Source organism: Melitaea cinxia, chromosome 2 (assembly GCF_905220565.1).
Source record: "Melitaea cinxia chromosome 2, ilMelCinx1.1, whole genome shotgun sequence".
In the NCBI taxonomy this organism is placed as follows: domain Eukaryota; kingdom Metazoa; phylum Arthropoda; class Insecta; order Lepidoptera; family Nymphalidae; genus Melitaea; species Melitaea cinxia.
This window is the reverse complement of record NC_059395.1, coordinates 8542176-8559845: the sequence shown is the minus strand read 5'-3', so window position 1 is coordinate 8559845 and position 17670 is coordinate 8542176. Positions and strand designations below refer to the sequence as shown.

At 31.7% G+C, this 17670-nt stretch overlaps 3 protein-coding genes and 1 long non-coding RNA gene across 4 annotated transcripts in view; 2 read left to right on the top strand and 2 right to left on the bottom strand.

The window, feature by feature from the left end:
- LOC123664025 (E3 ubiquitin-protein ligase UBR5) overlaps positions 1–8606 on the top strand; it is a 46975-nt gene extending 38369 nt beyond the window's left edge. The window contains 11 exon segments of the mRNA XM_045598655.1: positions 1611–1833; positions 2774–2962; positions 3307–3440; positions 3674–3803; positions 4089–4196; positions 4341–4503; positions 4769–4958; positions 6604–6810; positions 6925–7072; positions 7159–7389; positions 7478–8606. Of these exon segments, the coding sequence (XP_045454611.1) occupies positions 1611–1833; positions 2774–2962; positions 3307–3440; positions 3674–3803; positions 4089–4196; positions 4341–4503; positions 4769–4958; positions 6604–6810; positions 6925–7072; positions 7159–7389; positions 7478–7690 (1936 nt within the window). The 3' untranslated portion in view covers positions 7691–8606.
- LOC123664034 lies at positions 234–4181 on the bottom strand. The gene is made up of 3 exons (XR_006744751.1): positions 4171–4181; positions 2950–2957; positions 234–402 (listed from the first exon to the last, which is right to left on the bottom strand). It is a non-coding gene; the product is annotated as an uncharacterized LOC123664034 (long non-coding RNA).
- Positions 8607–9681: 1075 nt separating the features above from the next.
- On the bottom strand, positions 9682–11458 carry LOC123664013 (lethal(2)neighbour of tid protein 2). Its single transcript, XM_045598646.1, has one exon. The coding sequence runs from the start codon at positions 11225–11227 to the stop codon at positions 9740–9742; it is 1488 nt and encodes a 495-aa protein (XP_045454602.1). The 5' UTR covers positions 11228–11458; the 3' UTR covers positions 9682–9739.
- Positions 11459–15358: 3900 nt separating this feature from the next.
- LOC123660286 (cyclin-C) lies at positions 15359–17194 on the top strand. The gene is made up of 3 exons (XM_045595385.1): positions 15359–15964; positions 16217–16309; positions 17004–17194. The coding sequence occupies exons 1-3, from the start codon at positions 15374–15376 to the stop codon at positions 17124–17126; spliced, it is 807 nt and encodes a 268-aa protein (XP_045451341.1). The 5' UTR covers positions 15359–15373; the 3' UTR covers positions 17127–17194.
- The last annotated feature ends 476 nt before the right edge of the window (positions 17195–17670 follow it).

Here is a 17670-nt window from a genome sequence, read left to right as displayed (position 1 = left end):
TTAAAATTTTAATTTGTAAAATGACGATTCAAAGTGCTTTTGAAGCCTATTCGAATAAAGTTGTTTTTGATTTTAATCTTTAGCGGTCTTACTTATAAACGTTTCTTAATATTTAATCAATTGCTGAACAACGGATTAGCAAAACCTCACTTATAGACACTATTTAGCGTTAAGAAGTCCTTAAGTAGTGTTTAAATAGCCGTCTAAATTAAACACTGCCGAGACATAGTTTAACTCTCGCTAAGCGGCAAGATGGCGGATTTCACATACATCAGCTGTTCTATTGTAACGGCTGATCTACTTACTTGCGTTTGTTTGTTAGAAAAAAAAATATGTTTGTGCTTAAAACATGGATGGATGGGAAGATCTTCGTGATTTCCAAAACGACGTAGCTGATTTAAGCTAGACAGATAGTAGCTGATTTTGAGGAGAAGAAAATTACAAAAAATGTTATTTTGGTATATGTACCGTGTATGCATACTAATGAATGAAAAAGCGGTTATTTTAATATTACAAACAGCCACACCAATTTTATTTAGTTGTATAGATGACAATTTAATTAAAATACAATAATCACAATAAAACTCATACATTTGCTCTTTATTTTTCTTATTTTAATTTTCCAATTATTTTAATATTACAAACTGATACTCCAATTTTATTTATTTGTATAGATGAAAATTTAATTAGAATACAATAATCACACTAAAACTCAATAAAATGTTTACAATAAAACGTTTACAATAAAACTCATTCGTTTTCTTTTAATTTTAATAAATTTAATGAAAATGTTGAAAATTAAATAAGAACTACTATTAAAAATGAAAGGTAAAAAATTATTTAGATAGAAATTCCCGCTATAAAATATACTAAATGAGCGTTATCTGTCAAATTCACGACACTCGTACACTGCATAGATGATATAATATGGAAAAAATAGAACTTTTAACAATTTCGTTCATTCAATTTCTCTATCTAATCGATTATTTTAGGTATAATCTGTGCCAACCATCTATGTATCGTTCTTTGTTTGTTTCTTATCTAAGTAACAGCTAATCAACGTTTATAAATAAACAAAAGTTAAACACGGATTTCTAACTTAAGAGCGGTTTAACTAAGCGGTGCCTAAGTATTGCTTAGCGAGATTTTTATAAGTAAGACCGTATAGTAATATTGACTAACATTGTTTCTCATTGCGTCGTGTCACGTCCTGTTAATGTTACTGCATTATTCTCATAATATGTACTATATTCCGTTTTTTTGGAAGAGTCTTATTTGGTAAACAAACCTCTGTCAATCGTAATTCACGTTTTTTCCGCATTTATCCTCACTTTAAAAAAATAGAATATATGTATATATATATATATATATATATATATATATATATATATATATATATATATATATATATATGTATGTATGTATGTATGTATGTTTCATAGTACATATTATGAGAGAATACTTAATATTTATTTAGTAATAGGTTATTTATTAACAAATCAACAATTCAACATGAATAAAAATATATATAATGAGATATTGATTTTATATATTATGGTTTTATCTGTACTATATTAAATATTTAAATATAATTTTCTGTGGTCAAACAGTCGCGCGTGTCCATCTTTGGGAGCTTCAGTATCCCATGACTTGCTGCTAGGTCGGTGGAGACTCTCTCTCGATTTGTTTGGACGCGTATTTACTGAGGACGTGGGTCTCGAGCCAGGCTCTGTTGTTGCTGAGCTGGGAGGTTTCCCAGTCAAGGAAGTCAAGTTTAGAAGGGACATGGAAAAACTCAGAAACTCACAACAACGTGATTTGACTTTACACAAGGTATTTTATTTAAAATATATCAAAAATGTTAAAAAAGTGTTTCTTTTAAATTGTTGGGCAAAATGTCTTCGGTAATAATATTTATTTCATGTTAGTTTACAAAATATTGTGCTTTAGTAAGATTTTGTTTTTTTTTTTCAAATTAATTGATGACAAAAGAACTGAACTTGTACAATAAACCTCATTTTAAAAAACGGGCTTATTGTACAGATGTTAGTTTGATGTGTAAATGGTTGGCTAAAATTAGAATTATCTTTGGAAAAAAATCAAACGCCATCTGCTACTTTTTGCTCATGTTCATAGAGTATGTGGAAGTTCTGATAGAAATCTCGCTTCACCTGCCGCTAAGTTAGGCTAAAACAACGAATCATTACGGTTTATTCATTGGTCTCGAACGTCTAAGCATGAAAACGGTATATCTGCCCACTAAAATCGGCATATTTGTACGAAAAATTAATATATGACAAAAGAACAATATTCAATCAAATTCGATTTTATTTATGAAAAAAAAACTAAGTCTAATTTACATCAAAGACGTTCAAAAATTTTAGACCACCTCTATTCCATAGTATATATAAACCTAATTTGATATATAAAACTGTTTTTATTGTATTGGTAGAAAGATCGGGATAGTTTCTAAAAAAATATTTTTGCATCTCGGTGAGGCTGTTCAACAAATTACTCAATTGAATGGTCACACGCAGTATTCAATCATTTCAGTCTAGAATAAAGTAATTTTTCTTACACTAAACTAGCACATCTAACGAGAATAATCCTACAACAAAGTAATTTAGCTAAAAATTGAGTTTGGCCATTAAGATCGTGTAGTAAGTTTGCACATACTACATAATATAAATTAAAATTTTATATTGTTTTTCCCTGTAAGTTAATTTATTATCTTTATGAGAAATAAAGTATCATTAATAATTTTTCTTTATAGATGGAACGCGATCGTGCGAAACTTCTACAACAAACGTTCACCGAATTGAACAGTGCGTTTTCGGGACAAAACCGTCGAGCTCACAGCGCTCAGCCGCCCCTGGCCGTCAATCGCGTGAAGGTCACCTTCCGAGACGAGCCAGGCGAGGGTAGTGGAGTCGCGCGCTCCTTTTATACCAGTGTCGCTGAAGTAAGTTTTATTATTTTTAACATATTTTTGTGACCTGTGTTTAGATATATGATTTTTAAATGAAGTTATAAAAGCCATAATCATAAGTCTTGAATTAAAAATAGATAACTTTTTATTTTACTTACTTCATGTCGAAAAGTTTGACTCTTTGAACATCTCATTTTGTCCGCTTTACTAACACTTTTTCACAAAAATGCTTACGGACAAGATATATATTTACGTCGTTAGAATATACAGCAAATAGAACAAAAAGTGTTTATTTAATTTAAAGATGTATTAAATATTTTAGAAATGTAAAAAATTAATATTAGGATATAAATAATAAAGCTTTTTATATTTTTCAGGCTTTACTAGCAAATGAAAAACTTCCTCCGTTAGAATCTACTTCTGGTAGCAGTAGTAATAATACAACAACCAATGGCACTTCAGGATCATCTGGAACGGCTGCTAGTGGTGCCAGTACCAATAGCGGGCCTAGGTATGTGTATGTATTGTAGACTTTTAATGCTCAAAACATTGTAAATGGCTAAATTATTCGAAAGAATTTAAAAAAAACATAAAAATTTATTAAAACTTAGTACTATAAAAATATTAGTTCTCATCAAAGCCAGCTACGATTTTTTTCCTTTGCTATGCTCGCTTACTTGTGAATATAACTTATTCGACACTTAAATAATGGACAAAATGTCAACAATTTAGTGATCTTGGCAGGAGTGGGGCTGGTAGGGCTCGCGCGAAGGACAACGCCAGGCGCGCGCCCGGCCGGCCGGCGCCTCGGCCGCCCTCAGCGCGAGAACCCCGGCGGGTTCTCAGTGTCGACGCGCGACCTTACAGCCCACAGGTGAGGCCTGGGCCATCGCAATAATAATTACTTCGAGGATACCGCACAAGTTCATATGATAATATATAAGATTGATTGTTTGTCAGCTCTTTTATTACCTAATTAAATGAAACTACAATTTTAATACATATGTATTTTAGTATATACAATTTGTATTTTATATAAATTTATTATAAATGCTTTTTAAAGACCTTAGTAAAGATATTTTTAAGTATTGCTTTTTAAAATTAGCAATTTTTTGGGAGATAAATCTTTGTAGTGAATGAAACATATTCTTTTAATTAGGCTGCTCCTGGAACGGAAAGTGCAGGTTACAGTGGAGATCGACCTGGAGGACAAAATGAACATCTTACACTGCACCAGGCACAGCTCGGAGAAAGACTTTATCCCAAGGTGTTTTTCATTTACATTGTGACTAATTAGTTACATATAAATTAAAATAATAATAATTTACTGACATTATTCTATACATTATAGCGTTATAAGTTATTTTTGATGTACAGCGAAGAATAGATGTAATATGATAATTTAAAACAGGTGCATTCCCTTCATCCGACATTCGCCGGTAAGATCACGGGTATGTTGTTAGAGCTGACGCCCGCTCAGCTACTCGTACTGCTAGCGAGCGAAGACGCATTGCGGCAGAAAGTGCGGGAGGCGATGGATCTCATTGTTATGCACCCTTCGGAAGCAATACTGGGTAATGCATTAAATATACCGGATTTTTGTTAGCTATGCTTTACAAGGGTCTGCTATATTTATTGCGGTTCTGTTATTTAAAAATCTTAATAACATGACTAATCCTTAAACAATTTTGACCATAAATATAGTTATTAACATATTAATTATTTTTCCCTTCATTTGGGGATTCAACTTCACTAACAACTTATGACTAAAATATATATTTATGGTGCATATTATTTAAGGACGATTCCAAGACCCTTTAATGGCATCTCTCTACTTAGATTTGGACGTGTTCTCACTATCAGAAAGGGGTGCGGCGAGCGGGGGCAGCGGTAGTAGCGCAACAACAGTCAACGCGGCCGCGGACGACGCCGCGCCTCTTTTCTACTCGCCCGGCAAGCGCGGCTACTACTCGCCGCGGCAGGGCCGGTGCACGCCCGAGCGTATCAACGCCTTTAGAAACGTTGGCAGGTTAGTGAACAAATCTATCTTTAAACAAAAGCTCCACTAACTGACTCGGCAAACGTTGACTTACCGCTAAAAGCTATTTAATAATAGGGGTTGGTGGTAGAAGGGTGAAAATTTAGGGTTGTATGTATTTTTCAACACCAAATCATAATAAAATAAAAAATAAATAATTTATCTAAAAATTAAAAAAAAAATTAGTTATAATTTAGTATATTGTTCGATTCTTATACCTACCCAATATGCACACAACATTTCATGAGAATCGGTCAAGCTGTTTCGGAGGAGTTTTAACTACAAACACCGCAACACGAGAATTTTATATATTAGAAGATATACGGTCGAATTGAGTAACCTCCTCCTTTTTTTAAAGTCGGTTAAAAACTAAAATACCGCGCTTTTATAGCTAATCGAACTAAAAAGTAGAAAATAATTTTTAATTACAAAGAGTTTATATTACAGTAGTAGAAGATCGAAGAATCAATCCTTATTAATAACTTCAAAATAAAATTATAATAAAATTTAAGTTATTATGAGAATAATTCAATTCAGAGTAAAAAACGTGAGGTGCATTTTACTATATTTTCGTAACGTTTTACTATGTTTCTATAACTGTCCGCACATATAGTTGCAAGTAGAATAATTGTTACATTTAATATATCACGCACATAAAACATAAAAGCGTGATGTATTAGTTTTCTTAAACTATAATTTATTTTTTAGTTCGATTCTTCAATTAATTATTTGCGGACATGTTATTATTAATATAAACAATAAAAGAATAACTATTCCGCGCGGGGCGAAGCAACGAACTTACACGCGAAGCGGGCGGGAAACAGCTAGTAAGGAATTAACAAGATAAAAATGCGACTAGCTTTGAAAAAGTATCTACCTCCGTTGTGCTGTGCCGAGTGCCCGAGCGAAAGAGTAACTGCAGGCATGCGCAGATCACGCGCTAGCTTTATCTCTCTTACTTCCTCTCAGAGGGTCCACGAAAGAATTTATTAATCCTGGCGGTCCTAATAAGGATATTGGGAAAAAACTGTCATTGAATTGTCATCGGTCCTTGATACGCGTGCAAAGTTTCAAATTAATTAAACTTCTGGAAATTGGTGAAAATTATGCTCAAAGATTCCATTACATACATACAACCCAAGCTAATAAAAGCGTAATAAAAAGCTTATTTGCATATAGTAATATCGGAGACTGCAATGTTTTTCGAGGAAAATAACACGATATTCTGATTTCATCCGCATTTACTTTCAAGTCTGTTATATTGAAACTAAGTAGATATTTTTTACTTATACCCACATATATCATTACATTTTACCGACCTCACAAAAATCGCTGTTAGGTAGCATGATATATCTTAGTAAGTTAATCTTTTTTATTAATATTTAAAATGTATGTACATAATATACTAGTTGTACTTAAAAGGGATGATAAAAAACTAAAGTAATTCTCGTAATTTCAATTAAATAATTCTAACATTTAGAATATTTATTATTTATGTAATGTTAAACATTTATGTGAAACTCCTACTTGCATTTTTTAATAATTTTTTTAGATCAGGTTCTGCTATGTTTGTACGAGATCCGATAATTATATAATAATGACTATGTATGAAAACAGTAATCCTTAATTTTTTCAGAATAATTGGTCTATGCCTATTACAAAATGAGCTTTGCCCAATGTTCCTAAACCGACACGTACTGAAGTATATCCTAGGAAGACCCGTTCGCTTCCACGATCTAGCCTTCTTCGATCCCGTCGTGTATGAGAGCCTGCGTCAACTCGTCGTGGATGCGGAGACGGGCGATGCTCATTCACTCTTTGCTACACTTGATCTCAACTTTAGGTACTGTTTTATGATTATTTTAATTGTTTTGTTAACCTTTGAGGAGATGGGGATTAAGCAATGTAAGTGTTGTTTTTTTTATGAAAAAATATTTATTTAATGTTTTACTTTTAGTTTGGAAATGTGTGAAGAAGAAGGTGGAGGTTGTGTTGAATTAGTTCCTGGCGGTCGGGATATTGAAGTTACAGCGTTAAATGTGTACGACTATGTAAGAAAATATGCACAGCATCGTATGTTGCTCTCTCAAGAAAAAGCACTAGAGGTAACGTTTTGTATTCAAAATAAAGTAGTTTGATATTCTGAAGTCTGTTATTCTTTGCTAATGTTTTTTATATTTGTCCTTTCCAGGCAATACGAGTTGGTGTACTCGATGTTTTGCCTGAATCTGCTTTAGAAGGTTTAACAGCTGAGGATTTGCGACTGTTATTAAATGGAGTAGGAGATATAAACGTAACTGCACTCGTATCTTACACAAGCTTTAATGACGAAAGCGGTGAACCACCGGAACGGTTAGCCCGCTTCAAACGGTGGTTGTGGGCGATTGTAGACAAAATGACACATTTAGAAAGACAAGATTTAGTAAGTGTAAAATTTATGGGATGTTAAAAAATGTTTGTTAATTCGGTATTTATTTTAATATGGCAACTCATTTATAATTTTTGTTTAGGTATATTTTTGGACAGGATCACCAGCGCTACCGGCGTCAGAGGAAGGCTTCCAGCCTATGCCTTCGGTTACAATACGGCCAGCAGACGACGCCCACCTACCTACCGCTAATACATGCATCTCACGGCTCTACATCCCGCTTTACTCCTCGCGACACGTGCTCAAGCATAAACTGTTACTTGCTATTAAAACTAAAAACTTCGGCTTTGTGTAAATCTTATTCGCAACGACGATGTATTTCGTTTAGTTATAAGCTCAGTCACTTAAGACTGCCGTTGTATTCTATCTGTGTTAGTTTTACGATACTGTATGTTTGTATTTATAGAGCGCCATAAAGTAATTTATGTCGGAGAGTTAGCACTGATACATACATAATTGTATGATTTATACCTTTTGACGAATATGACTGAAAATTTTGTGACTGGGGTTATTTGACTGAATAATTATATTCCAAATGCAGTTAGTGTCCATTTTAAAAAGGCCCTATTTTCAGCACAAGAATATAATATACAATTACATTTTAAACTGATAGACCTCTAAATATAAATAGGTATATCAAATTGCAACTGATAGTCAATCCTATTGTAAATGATTTCAGTCGTATGATACATCTTACAACAGTATGCTGTATGCGTCTTTTACAACAGCATGCTGTAATTTAAATGTGCATAGTCAAACGAGGACAGGCATATATTGATGCAAAATAGTAATAAGAAATCAAAACTTCTTTATACATATTTTGGAAGTAACTAAAATATTGTTAACAGTTTTTTATTTCTAAAATTCTTTTTATCCTGTTATTGTTTCGATTCAATTTAAAATTGCGTTTGATTTCTTACCTTATTTATTGTATCTTATAAGGATTGATCTATGAATCACTTAAAAGTATCCTCTTAACAAGCTTGTTATATAGAGAAATATATAAGATCGGATATTAGACAATGGATATAATATAAATATGATTTGTTTGGGACAACTGGTCAGAGGCGTTGGATTCCATTAATAGTGGACTTTGTGATAAAGGAGGAAGTATTATGCGCCTCTATCTCTAAAATTAAGATTGCGATTAGATTTCCCTTTTATTAGTTGTATTAAATAAGGTTCATAATAAATACTTCTCAAAATGCTTATATTATTGTTTTTATTATTGTAAAAAAAACCTGTATTCTTTTGAGTTCTTCATATCGCCACTATTTTTCTAATATTAATTGGATGCAGCTATGTAAATCCAACACGCTAAGCTAGTCAGTGACACTGTTAGAGTTTAACCAAAACCATCATCAACCATCCACTCACCTATACAAATAAATAAAATTGGAGTGTCTGTAATATTAAAATACTACTTTTGCTTTTTACTAAATGCATATGGTATACATGGTAAATATTAATTTTTGTCTGTATGTTTGTTCCGGCTAATTTCTTAAACGGCTGAACTATTTTTGACAGGACTCACTGGCAGGTAGCTGACGTAATAAGGAGTACCTTAGGCTACTTTTATTTTAGAGATTTATTTATTTTTTAACTGCAAACTGAACAATAACCTTTTTTATTTGTCACCCAATTTAAAAAAGACTACGAATTTAAAGAAAGAGAAGAAGAAAATTTCTGACGACAGAAGTAAAGGAGGCATTTTGGGGCAAATTATAAATATTTTTTTTTACGATGGCTTAGATAAATTAATTTATAGATCTAATAAATGTATTCAGCTTAAGGGTTACTCTATTGAATAGGAAAAAAGATTTATTGTTTCATTTAAAACCCTTCAATTCCATGAACTTTTGGACCCCCCTCGTAGTTCAATCAAACAATAAACTTATAGGTGTAGGACTAGGAAAAATTATCACTAAATTTGTTGAACTAAATAGCTTTAATTGCTAGCTAATCTTCAGTAAACGAGTGTGCTTTAGAACAGATGACTGAAGTAAAACTTTAGCTCCATCTAACTTACATCGCCCTCTCAACTTCTGGTCGCCTCGCCCGATCACACCTTTCGTAACGCTCTCGTTACATATTCACCAGCTTACTCCCCAAGCCAAGCGTGCGTAAAGACGTTTTATTCCAAAAATAGCTGGTTATCAGTATTTTTTATGATCACGTTATTTTTTACACATTCGGAACAGAGGACGCTCCGGTCAAATCATACATTTTGTTGGAATCGTTTTTTTTCTGGTAGCATGCAAATGCAGTAATTAATAAGACAATAAATTATCAAAATACATATTTATTAAACAAATATTTACAATTTTCCAAGATATTTATCTTATCATTGCAATTTTGATGCCATTTTTAATTCTGTTGACATTTTTTTATAAACTCCATATAATATACTAATATGACATATATGCAACATAGCACTAGTAACATTAGTACTGGGGTAAGTGTTCCAACAAAGTTCTATAAGTGCTAATATTAGAAACCTAATAATAATAGTGTAATTAGTAGACCATAACAAATATGGCAAAGTATGGAAATACCATGAATAAAATTGATAATGTAAACTGCGTGCACAAACAATGCCTATAAAATTGACTAAAAACATTGGAAGGATAAATAATTGTGACAAAATGTCAAAGTTAATGCTATAAGACTTATTGCTTTCATCATTAATTATTTTCTTAGGTAACTTATTGCCACTCATTTGTGAAGACTTTTGTAACATATTTTCAAATGACTTTAGAAATTGCTCTTGTTCCTTTGATAGAGATTCTTCTTTTCCTAAATTTGGATTTAATTTCATTTTAATTTCTTTTTTCAGCTTGGACTTTCTCTTATTTTCCTTATTTTTTGCATCAATTTGAGGTTGCACCTGCTGCTGTACATATTTCAAGCGGCAATAACTTTGAAAGTATTTAACACACATAGGTACACATATGATTAAAAGCATAATATGTATAGAAAGCAATGTTAAATGAAATATAGGATTTTCAAAAAATTTTACATCTAAAAATCTGTAATTAACCGTCCAAGTATGATTAAAAACTCTGCCTAGGTCAAAACTTCCTTTTATATAGGCAACAGGTGCAACTATAATGAAAGGTAATCCTAGCAATAACTGTATTATGCCACACACAAATAATTGTTTTATGGTTTCTTTGTATCCGAGATTAATTAAGTAAAAGAAGAATAATGCAGGTGCATAAAGTAGTATGTTCATTTTTATTGAAACGGCTAAACTGTAAAAAATACTACCTAAGTACCATTTTGAGTCTAAAAAGAAGTTTAGAGATACATATAAGAAAAGAACTGCTACAGGGTCATTAAACATACGTAAAACGTGAATAGAATGTATTCTATATGAAGTTAATATTGTAAAAGCAAGAACATATGGAGGAACCTTTTTTGTTTTAATATAAATTCTAAGAACAGAACTCAGTAATAAAAGATAGACACCTATAAAAATGTATTGGGCTAATTTAATATTGTGGCCTTGATCAGTAAGAAAATAAAACAGAGAATAGATGTAGACAAACCCTGCTGGATATACTAACGGTCCAGTGTCTCCATGGAGCTTACTGTAATCGAGTGTTCCATTTAAAAATCCTTCGCACTCCTGCATGTACGCTTTCCAGTCTATTTCAGTGTAAGGTACTTTTTCTACTATTAATAGGTTAAGGATTAGTTCGGCAAGTATTATTAGAAAAGCAACGAAAGGTAACTGTGCCGGATTCACCACTAATCCCTTTAAGTAATTCCACGTAAAAAAATTATGGAGTTCATGTTTAATATCTTGAATTTTCCTTTGGCTTCCCATTCTGTATTAATATTTAAAAAGAATTTTAATGCTGTTCCTCTTTTAGAGTAGTTATTCTTTTAAATTTTTTGTTACAGTTGCTAACTAAAAAAAGCTTCTTCTACTTCTATTTTAAGATCAGGTCACTAGACCCAGATACGAAGACACATTTTAGTTAGTCGTAATAGCTACATGATAATTTTTTGACATGAAAATATCACAACGAATGCAACGAATCTTTAGCCAAGTTTGACAAACAACGTCAATTCTGTCAATAACGTTCCTATACACCCGCGTGACACCCGCTATACTCAACGTGCGGCACGTGGCGTCGTGGCGGAACGCATGCGTATTATTTGTCAAAACCTATGTTTTCATTAATAAAGTAACTACATTGTTAACTTAGAATTATGTATTAATTAAAACCTAAATAATTCTAAACAATTGTTGCTTGTGGCCCGCGACACCGTAACTGAACCTGCCGTTAACTTGCCTAACCGTTCCTGCTAACCGTCAAAGAATATTTTTTTAATATTTTATATTTTTTGAAGTTGATGTGAAAATTTTGATTATCCCTCCCTTGGTTTAAATGAGATTTGGTGAGATTTCATTGGACCCCCCCCCTCCCTTCTAAAATGGTTGTCCCCTAAGTCCAATTTCAATGGTAAGAACCAAAGAGCAAAACGGAGGGGAGAGCTATAGCATTTTTTACCGATACAAAAGTGTCTGTCATTTTTTACGGGGGGAAATCACATACACGCACACTTTATTAAAAACACACTTACATTTTTCACACAAACATAGATACATTCTGTGTCAATACAGTATAATGACATGCCCCAACTACACTGACAAGTTTCTTACAGCCGTGGTTGTAACAACTGTCCATACGCATTATCGATAAATTCAAGTACTCGATTAGGAAAATTAGGTTTTTAAAGTGAAACAGAGGTAAGGTGTTATTATAAAGATAGACTTTATTTATAATGTACTTCAATAATTACCATGTCAAAAATAAACTAAATGTTTGTATCATTTTAAAAACCAGTGACAGTTGTATTTATTTATTGTTTTCTAATGTTTACGCGAATTTTACTCATTTAATAAAACACTTTTATATAATTCTGCGTAGATAGGACTATATAAGATATTGATGTATGTCGGGTAGTTTCGAATAACTTTGTAACGTTGGGACGTCTGACACCTCAGTCCTCCCGTGACCATGGTTGCTGTAAAGTATCCGAAACGTCGGGAATCAAAAGTTAACAATAAACCACGATAAAATCCGAAAAAAGTGTTTTATTAAATAAAAAAGTTGTATTTATTGCTTGTTTTTAAAATGGATTAGTTTTCTATAAATATGACGAATACATTTTTGTGGGCTTTCTTTTCTCAATAAGAAAGAAATGCTTGTGCTGGTTTTTTTTTTTCCATTATTAATCTTGCCAGTTCCACACTTGAAAGTCAGAGGTATTGAAATGATTTGAGCAAATGACACTATTTCTTGTGGGCGTCCAGGTTAGTTTGTTATTACCATAGATATAGTAAAAAAAAGTAGATAATGCGCGGCCTTTGTTGTTAGTGAAGCCACAAAACTCGGCTCCTTCAAGTAAATACACGCGCTCACGCACACATATGCATCAAACTACGCTCATTTTCGTTAATATGTAACGAGGCTTCATACAGTATTTTGCTTATAAAATGCCGTCTTGTGTGATTAAATGGTGCAAAAACAATACCAAAGTAAACAAAAAATCTGAAGGAATATCGTTTCACACGTAAGTACATATAAAACTTTAAATTTATTGTTATTCCAAAATAATATTGAGGTTATTCGGAACTTATAATTTCAATGTCACGAAATGACGTACCACGGGAGTGCTGCCAGTAGTTCTTTTTTTCAATACCCCAAAATGTGGGTAAGTAAATTGTACGCAATCAGAAAAATAATTAAGTAAAAAGTAGACATAGTTATTGTTTTTATTCTCGTGTTATTTTATGTTACATAAATTGAAAATAAAAAAAATCAAAATATATTTATGAATTATTAACTCGTTTGTTTTATGTTTTAACTTTTTACAATTTTTGAGTAAACTAGGTACCCATATTTTACTATCAAATTTCATGGTTTTAGGTTTCCAACGAATATTTTAATAAGAGGTGAATGGGTAGCGGCTGTAAGACTGAGAAAATGACCACGATTATGCTGGCCATGCGCATAAAGTCAGTTTAATACGATTAGTGATTGATTACGATTTTTCTATATGTGATAGCTTGTTATTAGCTTTTTTTTTATTCATATTCTGTATGAGTTATAGTTATAATAAGCTATCCAAATAAAATAAAATAAATAAATAAAATAAAATAATTAAAATAAAATAAAATATTTGAACATAAGACTACATCATATTAGTAAAATGCAAACAATGACGATGACTCTGAGTTCTAAGCGACAAAAATTTAAAAAACTTATACAACATAAAGGATTCTAGGTTTAAGAAAAATAGTTAAAAAAAAACCGACTGCAAACTGAAAAGAGATAAACAGAGGGGATAGGAAGTATCCATTCATACGATTATCTTACGAATATATTTTTTTATTATTCTACCGATTTTTTGTTTTATTTTTAGTAAATTTATTTAAAACTATAAACAGGTTTTTATTTTCACATACCCATTTTACCTATATTAAATTAATTGTTTAATAAAAATTTTAGGGACTTTTTTTAAAAGGTGTCAACACTTCACTCACTCACACATCTTTAAAAAAGTGGCTTCAGTTTTCTGTTCTAGGTGCGTTATCTACCTTTTTTACTTGATCTATGGTTATTACAGTTTTTTTGCATGTATGCCTTAAATTTGGATCTTTAAGAAATCTGCAAAAATTAATATAAAACATAATGGTCGAAGTTAACACTAAGTAATTCTAGTAAAATGTGTTAATACTCGTTAGTATTGTATTATATTTAATTGAATGCAATTTTATTATAAAATTATGTATATAAAGGCATGTATTCCCTTGAGTTTGTATATTCGTATAGTATCTTTTTTTATAGCAGTAGTACTATGTAGTAGTGTTTTAAAAAGAGATTTTTGACACTCCATAATAGTCACATATAAAAGAAATATTTAATTTTAATTTTATGTATATGACTTGGTAAATAACTTTAAATGTCGTTTCTTTGTTTTTTCAGGTAGGTCAAGGGTTTTTATAATTTATTTTTGTATCATAATATATAAAGAAAAATTGTACAATAAAATCTTTGTTTTTTTCAGAGCAACACATTGTATAGTTTTCCGATTCCAATTTCAAATAATCGACTAATGTCTTATACGTATATTAAAATTAAGCTCGCAATATTATATTATAAATAAATCAGAATCTCAAATACGTCTCTCGCCTCCTTTGATTTAGCCGTTTTTATCGATAACTATCTACAAATAAACCGGTAACAACACTATCGCTCGGCGACAGCAACTTCTCGGAAATAGACTCGGATCAGTCGCTCGACCGATCCGCATATTGTATGAGGGCGAGCGGCCTGTGTTGGTACACAAATCCGAAACAACACGACCGATAGCATTTGTAATTTTTAAGATTAAAAAAGGCTTAAAAGAAGTATACAATAATAATGTGATTAAAAATACTTACATGTGAAAGGTAACGCCATCTTTTAGTTAATTTGACGTGGCAGATCTCTTTTTGCAGCAAAAAAACAGAACAATTCGGTAATTTTTTTAAGGACGTTGATTCAATCGTGCAACTAGATTTAGTCTAATGAACAGTGCAGTGCGGCTGCAACTAGTTTTATTGTACGCGTAGGACCACTTGGACGTATACCTTGACAAAAGGGAACGCCTGTGCATGGCTACTCCCCTCCGTGTTGCTCTATGGTGAGTACTAAGAAGTGAGAACTTCCTCTCTGGTCTAGTTGACTTATTTATTTGTGACAGTTACACTTATGTGTGACTTCTATTTGTCACTTCTGACACATTTTGTTTTGAAAGAAATCAAATGGTATTATCGTTGTTATATTTCTAAAACTTATAAATCAAAAAATTGTATAAGTTGGCCGTCGTTCCAAATAATATTTAATTGTTTATTATTGTATTATTAATATTATGAGATAACTATTTTATAATATAAAGATTTTGAAAGATTCTCAACATGGCTGGTAATTTTTGGCAAAGTTCTCATCATCAACAATGGATACTAGATAAACAAGATCTAATTCGAGATCGCCAACATGATTTAGCTAAGCTGTCGGAGGAAGAATATCAAAAAATATTCAACTTTTTCGCGAGCATTATACAAGTTTTAGGGGAGCAGTTAAAATTACGACAACAAGTAATTGCCACGGCCACTGTGTATTTTAAACGTTTCTATGCGAGGAATTCATTAAAATGTATAGACCCATTACTCTTAGCGCCAACGTGTGTATTTCTCGCTTCTAAGGTAGAGGAGTTTGGCGTGATTTCAAACTCAAGACTGATAACAACATGTCAAACAGTTATTAAAAACAAATTTAGTTACGCGTATGGACAGCAAGAGTTTCCATACAGAACGAATCATATACTCGAATGTGAATTCTATTTACTAGAAAATTTAGATTGTTGCCTTATAGTTTATCAGCCATATAGACCTCTGTTACTCTTTGTTCAAGATATAGGACAAGATGATCAACTTCTGACTTATGCTTGGAGAATTGTTAACGATTCTCTCCGGACTGATGTTAGCTTACTATACCCTCCATATCAGGTAAATACTACCATTAAATACAATGCAATACAAATTCTTTATATACTAAAAAAAGACATTTTACATGAAATGAATCTGCGAAATATTTTATGAATAACTAATGAATTGTTTAAGCATTAGTTATGCTTATAAAGTTATCAATTTATCTGCAATATTTTTGTCACCCACCTTTGCTGATGGTAAATCTTAAATGAAGTATAGCTAAAGACAAAAAATAAGACTAAGTTAGTGCTTTAATGTTATTGTTTTTAGATTGCAATTGGGGCCCTTCATATAGCATGTGTTATGCTTGGAAAAGAAAATTTAAAACCCTGGTTCGCTGAACTAAATGTTGATATGGACAAAGTAAGTTTTATATAGCTATTCAATTAAATGTTTCATTAAGTGTGTTGCTCAATTCTAAATTTGAATGTGACAGGATCAAGTTGGCTATTTTATAAATGTTCTAATATTTTTAACCGACTTCAAAAAAGGAGGAGGTTACTCAATTCGACCGTATATATATATATTTTTTTTTATGTATGATCGGGGATAACTTTGTCGTTTATGAACCCATTTTGATAATTTTTGTTTCGTTGGAAAGGAGATATTCCTAGTTTGGTACCATGATAAGGAAACTTCGAGGGAAACTCGAAAAACTGCATAACTTTTTACTGGGTGTACCAATTTTGATGATTTTTAATTTAATCAAAAGCCGGTGTTTATCATGTGGTCACATTTAAATTTCATCCAGATCTGATTACAACTTTTGGAGTAATCTTTATAATGCGTATTTACTTGACAATCTTTTTGTCTACCTATTATTACTTGTCGATATAATTGAAGGCGGTTTTTCTTCGTTTGCCTGCAAACACAAATATGTAGAAGGTTCTTAGGGGATGAGTTATTGGGGAAATTGGATAATTTTAGAAAGGGTGATAATTATTTAAACTACTCGTTTGACAGTTTACAAGACAAGACAATGTTTGTCAAGTTAGTTTGTTGTATAATAAAGATTCAAGTGCCTACAAAAATACTTAAAAGATATGTTGCTTTTCAGATACAAGAAATTGTCAGGTCAATAATCAATTTATATGAAATGTGGAAGAGTTATGATGAGAAAAAGGAAATTCAAAGTCTTCTAGGAAAAATGCCAAAGCCAAGTCCAGCACCTCAAAGATAATACTATATATTGGAATAATATTTTTACTAGTGACTGTTTTACTTTATAAAGAATTGATAATTCAAAAATTTGTTTTGTTTATACCTATTTCTGACTTTTAAGTAAGAAAAAAAATTATTACAAATTTGAAAAGTTATGTTAAGTATACTATTGCTTATCAACAAATTAGTCACAAGTTAGTTTTAAATAATGAATTTATTTATTGCTGCCCGGACAGACTTCGTTTTGTTAAATTTGATAGTATTTTTTTTATTTTTTTTTAGTATAAAAACCTTCCGTGGCTATTAAGGAACATACAAAAAATAAATTAGCGGAGTTGGTCGAGCCATTCTCGAGTTATGCGTTTTGTACCATTCATTTTTATTATATAGATTAATATTTATTAAATCTAGTATAAAAATTCTCGTGTCGCGGTGTTTGTTACCAAACTGCGCCGAAACGGCTGGACCAATTTTTATGAAATTTTGTGTACATATAGGGTAGGTCTGAGAATTGGCTTACATCTATTTTTCATACCCCTTAAAAGGTTGACGCATTCCTATTT